This window comes from Cricetulus griseus, chromosome 6 (genome assembly GCF_003668045.3).
Source record: "Cricetulus griseus strain 17A/GY chromosome 6, alternate assembly CriGri-PICRH-1.0, whole genome shotgun sequence".
NCBI lineage: Eukaryota > Metazoa > Chordata > Mammalia > Rodentia > Cricetidae > Cricetulus > Cricetulus griseus.
The window spans coordinates 116,038,273-116,051,902 of NC_048599.1; the positions used below are offsets into that span (position 1 = coordinate 116,038,273).

At 41.4% G+C, this 13,630-nt stretch overlaps 1 protein-coding gene across 1 annotated transcript in view; it reads left to right on the forward strand.

Annotated features, from left to right (window-relative positions):
* Positions 1 to 13,630, forward strand: part of Ccdc148 (coiled-coil domain containing 148) — a 281,945-nt gene that overhangs the window by 267,742 nt on the left and 573 nt on the right. Inside the window, exons 13-14 of the mRNA XM_027420392.2 lie at positions 5,980 to 6,097; positions 9,350 to 9,490. Of these exons, the coding sequence (XP_027276193.1) occupies positions 5,980 to 6,097; positions 9,350 to 9,490 (259 nt within the window). The remainder of the gene's footprint in view (positions 1 to 5,979; positions 6,098 to 9,349; positions 9,491 to 13,630) is intronic.

Consider the following 13,630-nt stretch of genomic DNA (forward strand, 5'->3'; position numbering starts at 1 on the left):
CTGGTGGCGATAAAATAGCCATCTTTTCGAGGCTCAGAGGGCAATTCCCAGGGAGAGCAAATCATGCCTCCTCTTTCAGGTAAATATGCGTTGAGTTTCTTCCTTCTGCCTTGGAGTTCACTGAACAGAGGATAAATACAAGCCTGAGGTTTTCATCAAGATATGTTTCTTTCATCTGAGGGGAAAAACAACCTTTGTAACAGCCATTGTTAAAACTGCCCATCAATGACACCAATCCAAACCTGAGAAGGCTGTGGTCATCCAGGGAGCCTACCATCCGTATGTTTTGGGGATACAGGCAGGTAGGAGAGGGCAGGGTCGAATGCCAACAGCACCATCAGAAATTTCTAGTTTGGATTGGACCCGAAGCATATAACTGTGATGTGTAGCACACAGACAGAAATAAGCCCTGCCTAGGTAGTAATTTGTAGCTGGTTTTGTCCTGATAACAATAGTCAGGTAAAGTCCCTTTAATGTATATATTTATCTATGTTGTAGTCTGCAGAATGTGGTCCCCAGGCCAACAGCATTCATGTCATTCAGAAATGTGCTAAAAATGCTGATTGCAGGCTCCATTCACTGTCTTTGAATCAGAGGCCCAGAGGCAGAGGTAGCCACTTGCCCGGCCTCCAGATGACTATTCTAGATTCAGGCTGAGCTGCCTGGCGTTGTCCTCAGCCTGGACTCTTGTTCATTAGCATTGTTGGGAGAATGTCTAACCAAGTGTTAGTCCTTGGGCCCCACCAGTAGGATTTGATGGAATTGGTAGTGTCCTGGCATCCGTTTTTGATAAGTTCCAGTGGTTTTAATTTAATGGTCAGAGCTAAGAATCATTGCCCCATAGTGATCCAAGAAATGGTTCTCCAACCCAGCATGTGATCACCCAAAACTAACTTATTGAGAACAACTTGGCCCTTACCAGAGTGGTGACTTAGCCATCTGTATACAAAGCAAACCACAAATGATGCATTTCTTTTCGTTTTCTCCACTGTTGTGTCCCGAGCACCTGAAGTATTGTTTGGCACTGAGGATATGAGGCAACAGCAGTGTTGATGAATTGCATCGATACTCAGCCGGGAACTGGGTTCCAGGAGTCTCACAAAGGAACAAGCTGAAGAAGGGCCTCTGTTTGGGAATGGCCTGATTCATTGGTTCCTGGTTCTTACAGACGCGTTGTTCTTGTCTCATGCACATCTTCACCAGGATGTCACCGCCTGGAATCAGGACTCACATAACCGTTTGTGGGAATCCATCTCTGCCGATTCTCTTCCCAGAGTTGAGTGGAGCCGGAGGAGTGAAGCACGGTGGTGTGGTCCGGAATTTCAGCGCTTGCTTTGGACAGACTCCTATTGGGAAGGAGTTAGCTCCTGACTCACCTCCATTTTGATTTACACATTGTTCTCTGGGTACCCTAGGGCTAACGGGAGGCTCTCCTCCATTTGGTGGGAAGAATAACCTTCTGAGAGAGGTTTGAACCCAGATGGATGTCCCAACAGGTAAAACCCCATCCCCAAGATGGTGTTGCTAAAGTTCCTTTGTTGGGAAGACCACGGCAGGTACCTGTTTAACACTGTCATGTTGAATGTTCAAGTCCATGGCTTCAACTCTATGGAGGAAGTTTGTTTATAAACAGAGTTTACTTCAGTGGAGCAAATCGTTTCCCCGGTACATGGGAATGGGGAAGTTCAGTGGTGGTTACTGTACCCTCACTAAAACTCTGCCTCTCTGCTCTTTTTTACCTACTGCTTATGTTGTCCTATGATAATATTCTTGTTTCTTAATTGAAGTGCTTGCCCCTGTGTGCCCTTCTTGGCAAGCCTTCTCCCCCTTGCTTGCCATAGCTGTTTAGACTGCAGTTCCCCCTATGATTCCAGATAGGAGGAAGACCTAGATTTGCATACAGAAGCTTGCCTAGGTCTCACTGAGGGCTCCCTGATACCAGGCCTTGCTGCAGCACCTTGAGGCCCACTCACTTGTTAGAGGGCAGTACGTATTCATGTCTCCTCAGTGATACACAGGTTCTCGACCTCTGCCCGAAGGCCTACCATCCCTCCAACCTCCCAAAGGCCTGCCAGTTTACAGTCCTCCTCAGATTATTGTGAATGGCTGGCCTGACTTGGCAGCAGCTGTTGCTTGTGAACAATATATGATGCCTCTCCTCCCCAAGAGAAGTTGCAAATGCCTCTCCTGCAGCACTTTCCACCTTTGTAGACTCAGGGAGCGTAAAATAGAGTGAGAAATGAATGCAGGCCTCCTGTTTGGGGATTCAGTGCACAGCCTAAGAACTATTGAGTTTAGCCATTTCCTGACATTGACTTTCATAGCAACAGTTTAATTTGGAGAAAATCTGCTACCTCAAATGACTAAAAGTATTTATGTGGAAAATTTTCCAAATGATTGGCTTTACTGTGTTGCCATTTTCTTTCCCCATGAATATGTGAGTATTTGGCTCTCTCCCAAGAGTTCTTTTCTGCATCACTTCTCTTCAGGAAAAGACAGTTTTCTATCCAGAGCCGAAGTAGTGCCAGGAGTCTTCCTCGTTTAAGCAAACGAGGAAGTTGTTTGAGTTTAAGCCACAGCGTCTGTAAAAATTTAGAATCATTGTGTTGTCCATGCCCTTGAATTTTCTCAAAGGTTAAGGCTGTCTGGATAACCTTGAGTCCATTCCCTGTGGAGCTGGGCCTCCGAGGCCGGCTTGGGCTCTCTGCAGCCCCGCCCTGTGCCTGGCCAGCTCCCACCTGCATCAGTCTTACTAAAAGGTTTTCTCCTTCTTCCTTACCCCTCTAAGTCTTCAGTTACCTCACCACTGCCTGCTCTTGCCAGCATCACCAATGACTCCCCATAATTCAATGTAATAATAGCTTTGGATTATAGTCAATCTTTCTGTAGCATTTATTTTAGATCTCATTTTTCTTACTTTCTTGGGGCTGTTTATCCTCCTTATTTCCTAAAATCATTTTCTCTTCCCTTGTCCCTTACTTAAGTGTTGTTTTTTTTAATGAGTCCTACCCTATTTCTTTCTTTTTTAAAAAAGAAAATCTTTTTAACTTTTTTCATATGTATCTAATTACATATGAGTGCTCTGCATGTACCCCTGCCTTCCTGAAGAGGGCATCAGATCCTATTATAGAGGGTTGTGACCACCATGTGGCTGCTGATCCTGGACTCAGGACCTTCTGAAGATCAGCAGCCAGTGTTCTCTGCTGCTGACAAAGCCCCACAGTGTGGCTAGCTTACCCTTCAGCCTGAGTCCATATCACCCTTCATCTTCCCATATTTGTGTTTGGTCTTACTGGATCTCTCTTCAAGTCCTCAAACCTAACATGGTCTCTCATCTCTGGTCTTCCATATGATACTTGCTTCTTCCTAGTGCATTCCTTCTGTTTTCTCCTCGCTTGGCGGGAAGGGATCCCTCTTTTGAATCTTAGGTTCACAATACCTCTCAGACATGCTCCCAAGTCTGGCAAAGGTACTTCCCCCAATGGCTTCTGCCTAGTTGTCCCATCAAAGCACCCCCAAGCCCAATCTCACAGTTGCCCCATCTCGAAACTTCTGTTGGAGTGGCTGCTGTTCAAAGATGAGAGCATATCACCCATGTTGACTGATCCCTGCACATGCCTGATACAATATTTGATTCATGGCTAGCACTGAGATCAATAAATATCTATTAAGTGGAAAATGAGTCTCAAACATGAAGTGTCACAGCCTTCTCCATGACACAGGTCTAAATAAATGCAACAGTCTCATTTGCAGTTTCATCCTCACTAGTCAAGCTCCCCTGGCAGGAATGACTATTACTTTCCCACAAAGCAGACAAAAACTTTGTTGCAGACAAAGCAACCTATAGATCCCACAGGAAGAGAAACTTTCCAAGGTTCTGAGAATTAGCATATGGTAATTGACAAGTCCCAGGGTATCTTTTAATTGAACCTTCGCAGAAGTTCACTTAGCTTGTACTCAGTGCTTAAATTGAGTAGAACCTCATTAAGGAGGTTGTGTTGTGTCATGCCTTAGTGAAGAGAATGGAGAGAATGGGAAATACAGCTTCCCACAAGGAGGCAGGGGAGGCAGGAGCCTGCTGATCTGTGACGCTTGGATTCACAGGTTGGGTTGGTACTCACTCCTGACAGAGAAGAGTGTAATAGTATGGCTGTGGCCTTCAAAGAGCGCTGAGATTGCCCTTCTCAGATCTTGTTGTGACTTTTCTGTTTTACATGTTTTCCTTCTGTCCCCTCCCCATGCTTCTCCTTTATTGCCAATTCATGAGCAAGCAGAATGCTCAGAGCATCTCTCCCAGAAGGACATCTGAGGAAGCAGTATGACTGGCAGGCTCAGCCTACCACGGCTTTCCTGTACCTCCCTGCCGCCATTTGCTTACTCTGTCCCATGCTATCTTTGACTAGGTTGAGACAAGAAAGGTGCCCACTCTCCGGTGGCAATCCCACACTGATTGGCCCATCCTCTCTGCTCCTACACTCCTTGCCTCCCCAAATCCTCATCCTTAGGACCCAGATCAAATGTTCCTCCTCCATGAAGCTTTTTTTCCGCCTAAACTGTGCCCCCAACAAAGCAACAGGTGGTCATCCCACTTTTCTCTAACTCCAGGGGATCGTATTTGTACTTCCCTGCAAACGCCTTGTTTGGTTCTTAGGGACATCTTGCTTCTATGTTAAGTTATAGACGTCCAAGAAGGATTTTTTCTCCACATGCCCACACTGTCTAGCACAGTAGGTGTTTAGGGGCAATTGGTGTAGGAGGAGAGATCCAGGAAGGAGGACTGCACAGAGGTTAATTGCAGGGGGTGGGAGGGTGGAGACTAAGCTTGTGTGCTGAGAACAGTCATTCTGGGTTATGTTTCTACTCTGCTACTTAATGAACAGGAGGCTCTGGACAAATTACACCATTTGTCTGAGCCTCCGTTCTGTATCTTTAAAAGACAAAATTATATATACAAAATTATACCCCTACCTGATTGTTGTGAAGCCTAAAAAAGAAATCATAAAGCACTTAGCACAAGACCTTTGCCTCATGAGCACTCAGCAAATATCAGAACCTACAGCACAGAAGGTCTAGCGGAAATGCCGCCATAGCAAATACTGTTGTGTATACTAAGGGCAAAGGGCATCACTTGTGACTAATGTGACAAAGAGAATTAAAGCTAAGCTGTCACTGAGAGAAGACCAGCATAGCTGAATCCTCCTGAGAGCTCAGGCACCTGCTTTTGTAAAATGGTGCCTCTCATCTCTGTAAGTCAATAGAATCATTTTGACATGAAGACAGCAATAATCAAGGCTATTCCAATACAGGCAGCAGAGAGGGCTAGGTGAGCTCATACTGGATAAAACTGCACCACCACATTTTCATACCTGATGATTTGAAAGGAGATGGAAAACAGAATGCTGAAGGGGAAAAGTCATGTTTTTGCTGCCATCTACAGATGTCAGAGTGCAATTTTTAAAGTGTCTTGCCATGCCCACAAGCCTTCTTCACTGAGCCATGCTACGTTTGAAGCATAGTTAAAGTAATAGTAACCTAAATAATTTAAGCACGTTATTACAGTAATTTATTTGGGCCTGCTTCCTAAAAGTATGTACATTTAGTCAGGGATGCAATCTTTATAACTGCCCAAGTTGTGTTCAAGCTTGTCATCAGAAGGCTGTGTCATAACTCAAGGTTGGGTGGTTGTTGCTTAGGGCACAGTAGCTGTAGCTTTAGCAGCTCTATGACAGGGTCAGAGTTTAAAATGGTGGCAGCGAACACAGAGCTCAGATGGATTTCACTCCAGACTTTCCTGTATCTCTCCAGTTACTAGAATTACTGTAAATTGTCTCTCATTGTTTGGATATGAGAAATCAAAACAAGTCAAATCAAACCGGTGGGGGTGAGGTTCCCTCTGAGATGTCTCCTGTTGCACTCTTATCTGTGTTCTGTGTGAGTTAATTATGGCATACTTACCTGTCCTGTGTCTCTTTTCCCAAGGGTTAAATATAGACAAGAGTTATTGGAGAAGCGTTTGAAGGAGAGAAAAAACATTGCCCTTCAAGAAGTTCAGGAAGAAAAAGAAAGACAGAGGCGCCTGGAAGCCCTTCGAAAACAGGTGTTTCCAATTTGAAATTTTTATTTTTTTAATCTTTCTATTTGTGCTAATGATGTAATTATTGGGACTAAGTTCATGACATCTGCTATATAAAATGTGACTCTTTCAAACTAGGACATGGTTTCCATTCCCAGGAGCCAGTTAGGTTTATGTTGAACCAGGTCCAGCTTCTTAATATATTTAAAGAAGTTTATCAGCAGCATTTGAAAAGCTCTCCCAAGTTCTAAATGTGTCCATATCTCCACAATTTGTTATCTAAACAGTATCTGTTTGCAGCAGTGAAACTGTTTCCAGTCAAAGGACTGTCCTCAAAAATGTGGTAGAGCAAGATAATCCACTCTAGAGTGGGAACTTTGCTTGGAACAATCCCACAGTCAACAGGCCTGTTAGATACTGCTTTACAAATACCCCTTTTGTATAGAAAGAAAAGCCTCCCATTGCCTTGCCTAATAAAAGTAGGCAAAAGTAGATGAAAGTAGACAGTACATGGCAAACGCAGGGGTTTAAAAGATTGGGAAATGAGAGATGGTTCCTCTGATAATTTTTCTAAACTCTGACTCTCCAGTGATTTCTTGAACTAATAACAGCACAACCTAGCCAATGGGAAGAGGCTGTGTAGTTTCCTTTCTAAGTGAACAGAGATCCTACAGAGTCATGTATGAGACTTGACCTTGGATGCCCTTCAAGTCTTCAACAGCAGGCAGTACTCAATGTCAGGAAAACTTGAGTCATTTACTTCACCTGCCTTGGCTCCATTTCCTCATCTGGAAAATGGGAATAATAATGGTAGTATGTGCCCCATTGGTTACAGTAACTGGAGACCAAATTTGTGAGCACTTACTAACTGCAAAGCCCTGTTCCAATGCTCCTCAGCATCCCTACAAGGGAAGTATTTTCAATGCTCCCATGTTGTAAAAGTGGAAACCAAGAGGTCAGATGCTTTCTCCAAAGTCACATAACTACTAAGTGTCAACTGGAACTCCTATGAGATGGCTCTCACATCATCATCCTGTGCAGTAAAATGGGTTGTAGAGATGACTTCAAGGCATAAGAACATAGATTCTGTTTGTGATAGATCTTTAAAAAAAAAAAAGACAAATTATTCAATCAGCAAAGAATTACATATGGCTTTCTGGAGACAAACTTACATCACAATTACTGAATACATTCTTGTTATAATATGACTGGTAACTACAGAGTCCATGTGACTAGAATTCCTTCTGTCTACCAGTCATTTGTAGGAAGAAGTTTTCTTCTTCCATCATCTGTAATCAGTATTTAGAACTGAAGTATAAGGCCTTTGAACTAGGAAAGCTATAATAATTAAATTACATTTGACCCCAGTCATTTTATTACAGTTTTGAAATGGCATTAACATACCATTTACTTCATGAGAATCCTTGACTTGACTTGCAGAATTAACAAGCCAGTGTTAGTAATGGTGCATATGATTGACAAAATTAGTGGCTTCTTTTCATTAAGATTTGGGTCAGAGCTGTTATTACTAGATAGGGCAATGACTTTGTGTTAAAAACGACCATGCAATTTTACAGTAGAAAGGTAACTCTTTGTCTCTAATAGTCCCAGGGAGTCTACTTGCCTACTACAATTGAAGTTCACCCAGCTTGTCCGGTAATGAGGGCACAATTGACTTCACCAGAAAGCCTCACAGTCTTATTACTTAAAACCCTAGATCGATAGCTGCTGAAATGAATTTTTGTTACTTTTTGTCATTTTCAAGGTGATGGAATATACCAGTTTTCTGTGTAGCATTCCATTTGACTTTTATCAGACAAATAAGTTTATATCTGAAATCAATCATAATCAGGACTATTTAATTAGCGAATGATCATGATATTTAAATGCCACGTTTGCCATGTGTTTTATCTCCTTTGTAAAGCTCCAGGACTGGCCTGGATTTAACATCCCTGCCTCTTTCCTCCACAGTTTTATATTTCATAACACTTTTTTTATAATACTTTTAACTTTTTTGTTTTTGTTTTTTTATTATTTTTTTAATTTTATTAGTTCAAATTAGGAACAAGCTTGCTTCACATGTCAATCCCTTCTCCCTCTCCCTCCCCTCCCCCCCAACATCCCACCTGCCCCTAGCCATAAATCCCTTCTTTTTTTTTAAGACCTTACATATTTAATATAGTGCGTTATCCCTGTACAAATGGGAAAAAAATTAAGTTCAACATTTCTAGAACAATATGGCTGTTAATTTTTGTACAATGCCAACTGAACACTGTAAACTGGGATACTTTTTTCCAAAGTGGACAGCACAGCTAAAGTTTCCAAAAATTCAAGCTATATATGTATATATATAATATATATTTATATTTATATTTATATAAAAAGACCAAAAATGGCAGTATGTTATGCATCAATAGCAGCAACAGCTTTTCCAGGTTCTGCAGTCATTTAAACAAAATTGTAGAGACATCCAGCACTCTCCATTAAAAAAAAAAAGTAAAAAATAAAATCCCATTAAAACAGCACAGTTCTGTTACCCTTGTGGTACCTGGCACCATTTTTTTTTAAGTACCTTCTCAATCATCATCTGGAAGGAAACCATTCTGAGCAACATCATTTAAAACAGCTCTGATAAAGCATGGTCACTACTATGTATCATAAAGCAGGTCCACATATGAGTGAGTACATATCATGTTTGTCTTTTTGTGATTGTGTTACCTCGCTCAGAATGGTTTCTTCGAGTTCCACCCATTTTCCTACAAATTTCAAAAATTCCATTGTTTGTTTTCTGCTGAGTAGTACTCCATTGTGTAAATGTACCACATTTTCTCTATCCATTCTTCAGTTGAGGGGCATCTAGGCTGCTTCCAGTTTCTGGCTATTACAAATAATGCTGCTATGAACATGGTTGAACATATGTCCTTGTTATATGAATGTGCTTCTTTTGGGTATATGCCTAGGAGTGGAATTGCTGGATCTTGTGGTAGACTCATTCCCATTTTCTTGAGGAGTCGCTACACTGATTTCCACAGTGGCTGTACAAAGTTGGCACTCCCACCAGCAGTGGAGGAGTGTTCATCTTTCTCTGCATCCTCTCCAGCATAAACTGTCATTGGTATTTTTGATTTTAGCCATTCTAACAGGTGTAAGATGGTATCTCAGAATTATTTTGATTCATAACACTTTTTTAAATGATCATTAAACAAACCTATAATCTTACCCAGAAGCATTTAGCTTGTACCCTCTTCTGAGTGCCCATGCTTTCTCTTCTCTCAGGTTGCTGTTGTTGTTCAATCTGATCCAGTTAGAATGATGTCAGATACAATGGCATGGAAAGCTAGGATGGGCACTGAAAGTGAAAATGAATTTATCCTTCAAAAGCCACTCTTCACATTGACTACATACAATGAGCAGCAGGTAATTGGGAATTAGCAGGATTGGTGTAAAATCCACTCTGGGAGTAGGAAGAACTGCTGAAGTGTGTGCCTTGAGTTACAAATTATTTTCCAGATTTACGCTTAAATACCTTATATATTAGCAGATTTTTACTTCTAAATGATAATGCATAATTACTGCATGGATTTAAATATTATAGAATTGTGACATAAAACAGTTTAAAATCATGTCTATCACTGAAAAAAAATAGAATGTTTTGTTCAAAAGTCATTGATATAAAAAGGTTATTGATATTATTTTACAGTTCAAAGATTTCTCTATTGTTGTGTTAGGGATTTATATCTAAATTCACGATGTAAATCCCATTAAATAAGCAACCAATGAGACTGACTGGCAGGATTAAAGACAGCTGACTCAGGTTATGTTTTTAGAGCTAAGGAGAGAACATCTGTGGAAACGCCCTTTAGGGATGATGAAGCTGTTGGTAGGAGCTTGGACTTCATGTAAGACTTGGCTGGACCTGAGAAGGGAGGTTCTAAAGAACTTTTAGTGTGTGTGTGTGTGTGTGTGTGTGTGTGTGTGTGTGTGTGTGTGTGTGTGTGTTATTTATTTTTTATTTCTTTTTTTTTATTTGAATTAGAAACAAGATTGTTTTACATGTCAATCCCAGTTCCCACTCCCTCCCCAGGAGGAGGATGAGAAAGAGGACATGGGTGAATGGATATCACCAAAATTAATGGAGAAAACAGTCATGAATTTACTGACCTAGGGAGAAAAAAGCCAAAATCTCCAGAAACCAGTTGCCAAATGAGTCTATAGCATCTCTCCTGTGTGCTGAATATGGGACAGTGAATAGCAAGGTGAAATTTTCATTCGTTAATAGTCAAACAGGTACTTATGAAATAGACAGCTATATTCTGGTTCTGTGTGAGAGTGTAGCTCTTGGCTCTATCCCAAATGGGCCAGTCTGGTCCTTCTTGGAGGATGAGAGTAGAGGGACCAGGTCAAGAAGGAGAGTATTGTATACAGAATTAACACACAGGGGTAAGGCTAGTTCTGTGCTGCATGTGGAGAGAGATTGAATGGTTAACTCTGCTGGCAGGCTAGAGAGATGGAGATCTGAGCTTGAAGATTTGGGGCAGTAGCTGCTAAATTCATTCAAGGTGATTGACAGTTTAAAGGCAAAACCGGTTTAGTGTGCAAAGGGGGAATTCCTTAGAAGAAGGTGTGGATAGATCTCCAGAACCAGCTGCCGAAGTGGAGAGCAACTGCACCCTAGAGGGCTAAATTCAGAGGAGGGCAAAGTCCTAAATGGCTGGACCAAGCCACTGTGGTTTCCCAGGCAGAAGGAAGGGAGGCTCTTCCGTGAATGTCTACACTGTGAGGCAGGGGCAGGGGCACAGGCTGTGCTGAAACATGAGAGTAGATTCGGGATAGGGTCCAACGGGCAAGGCACAATAAGTCTTTCTATCAGACATCTGACCTTGATCCTGTGTGTAGACAGAATATTTTAAAAAATTAAGTTAAGTAATAACATTTTTCCCCCAGGGGGCAGGAGTTCAAGACAGGGTTTCTCTGTGTAACAATTTTGACTGTTCTGGAAATAGCTCTGTAGTCCAGGCTGACCTCAAACTCACAGAGATCCACCTGCCTCTGCTTGCCCAGTGCAGGGATTAAAGACGTGCACTACTACCACCCAGCAACATTTGTATTTTATCCTTGTATTCTGAATAGAAAATTGATGGATGTTGGGGTAGAGTAGTGGTGGTGAAAGAGTGATGAACAACTCTGACTGGAGAGAGGGGAAGGATGAGGAAAATGAGCATGATTCCAACCTAGACAAGTACCACTGTGAAGAGCATGCATTGTGAATTCAAGGCCACAACCTCGATTTATTAGTTATGTGCACTCGCCTAAACTATTAACATTTTTATGTTTGTTTTCTTCATCTTTAAAATAATTACTTGCAAAGTTTTTGTGGGAATTAGAAATAATAAATACCAACTGCCTAGTATATTGCCTGGTGTTCCACAGTAATTCATCAGATTATTGCCATTATTCGGATCTGCCGTTACCCGCGTATGAATACAGAAGGGAAACAAAGTCTGGGGAGAATTAATTTTGTTCATGTCATGTTTAGGGTGAAGGGGTATAAAGCATGCTTTTGAGAAACTGATTACTGGCCTCTGAGGAGGAGAAACCTTCCCTCTTCATTTACTTTTTACTAAGAAAAATGAATAATGGAAAATATTAAAGCTTCACAGCCCTGGAGCTGAAGAAAAAGGTGAATCCTGGGCAGAATTTGAGAGGTAGTGGCACATAGATCATACAGAGAGGTGACTCCTTGGAAGCAGGAGAGAATAAATGGGGACAGCAAAGGAAAAGCCTGGATCCGAGGCTCAAATGGTGGTTTCTCCAACAAGGACCTTTGGGCTATTCCTGGCCTCACAGGCATCACTACTCCAGCCCTTCTTCCAATGCATCACTACCCCAGCCTTGCATGACTACCCTGGCCCTGATTCCAATGCATCGATACTCCAGCCCTGCTTCTGATTGGTTGCCATTGCATCTTCCTTTTGGAGTATTTGTAACAGTTGGTTCTTGTCTACTTCCGGACACAATTAGCTATTTATTACTTCATGTCTAGACAGTCACAGTAGACTCCTGACTGCTCCCGCTTCCACATCTCTTCTTTCCCTGCCACCTTAGTTTATTCTGACTTTATAATCAGATCCATCTTCTTAGGCAGCCACACTTTCATGCTAAAAGCAGAAACAAACACCACAGCATTAGCTAGGACAGATGTCCAGATTTTGAACCCTCCGACACACACACACCAGTCTAAGTGTCATTTCTTGACAGAGCTCCTCAGTGGCACAGCATTCTGCCCCAAATCCCCAGCCCAAAATCAGCCTGTTTCATCTCAGCATTTGTATGTGAAGCCTCCCTGTCTGATTAGATCTCTCTTCCTCCCTCTCCGATTCAATGAAGAGTAAGTCAGATTTCAAGTCGTACCCAACGCCACCCTCCTGGAAGCAGCGCCCCACACACCCCTGTGTTTTACCATGTAAGGCACAGCCACAGGTCATCTGCACTCATCTTATTACTTCTACTCACTCAGACCACACTGAGGAAGCTGTCTTCAAAAGCTTATGTACGACCTTATCTTTTCATGGGGTTGGACTTCAAATTCAGGTAAAATGGCTCATTGAGTATAAATCCATATGCGGTCACCTCTTATTGTGACACAGTGTGGTGACATTTAAGATTTGCAGGAAGGGGACTAAGGTCCAATCAAGTATAAATGAGAAGAGAAGTTGAACTATTTGTGTGTCTCCTCCCACTTAGCATGACAAGGAAGGGTAGGGCATTTTCCAGTTCTGTTTGAAATATAAATCTGGCCTCAGATTCTCTTTTTCAAGGAGTAACCCATGTGATTATATATAACGTACACATTACTAAATAACAGTGAAATTAAAGTGGCTGTTTGAAGATGTTCAGGGGGCTGGAGAGATGGCTTAGTGGTTTAGAGTACTTGGGGCTCTTGAAAATGGCTGAGAATTTAGCTTCCAACATCTACCTAGAAACTTAACTCTGTGCAGCTCTTGTTCTATGAGTTAATATTGCCAAATTCACCAATATCATGGGGTGTCTGTTACCTATGCTACCCACTTGGGAAGCTGTATTTTGGAGGTTGTTTTCCCCATAAATACCATCTGCAAGAATTATGAATTCCATAGCCACATTCTTTCAGCTTGTTATTTTACAATTTGACTTTTAATTATGGAAGTTCCTTAACTAAATTACCACTCCCTCTTCTAGCCTCTGTAAGTAATACATACCCATATGGTGCATATATGTGCATGAAGACACACACTCATACACTTAATATATTTTTTAGTGATCTCTTCTTAAAATATATTCTAAAGATTAATTTTATTTATTAATGAGACTTATTTCTTAGTACTTTCTGTATATTATTCTAGCCAGCAATAAATAATCATAGTACTGGAAGAAAGGTTCTTTTATTTCATCATTTAATAATCTTAATATATTGTATTTGGTTAAAGTACTATATAATATTTAATGCAACCTATGTTGGAAATAAGTAATGCACTGGAAATTGATAATGTTAAAAATGGTTTGGACATTTTTAGTAAA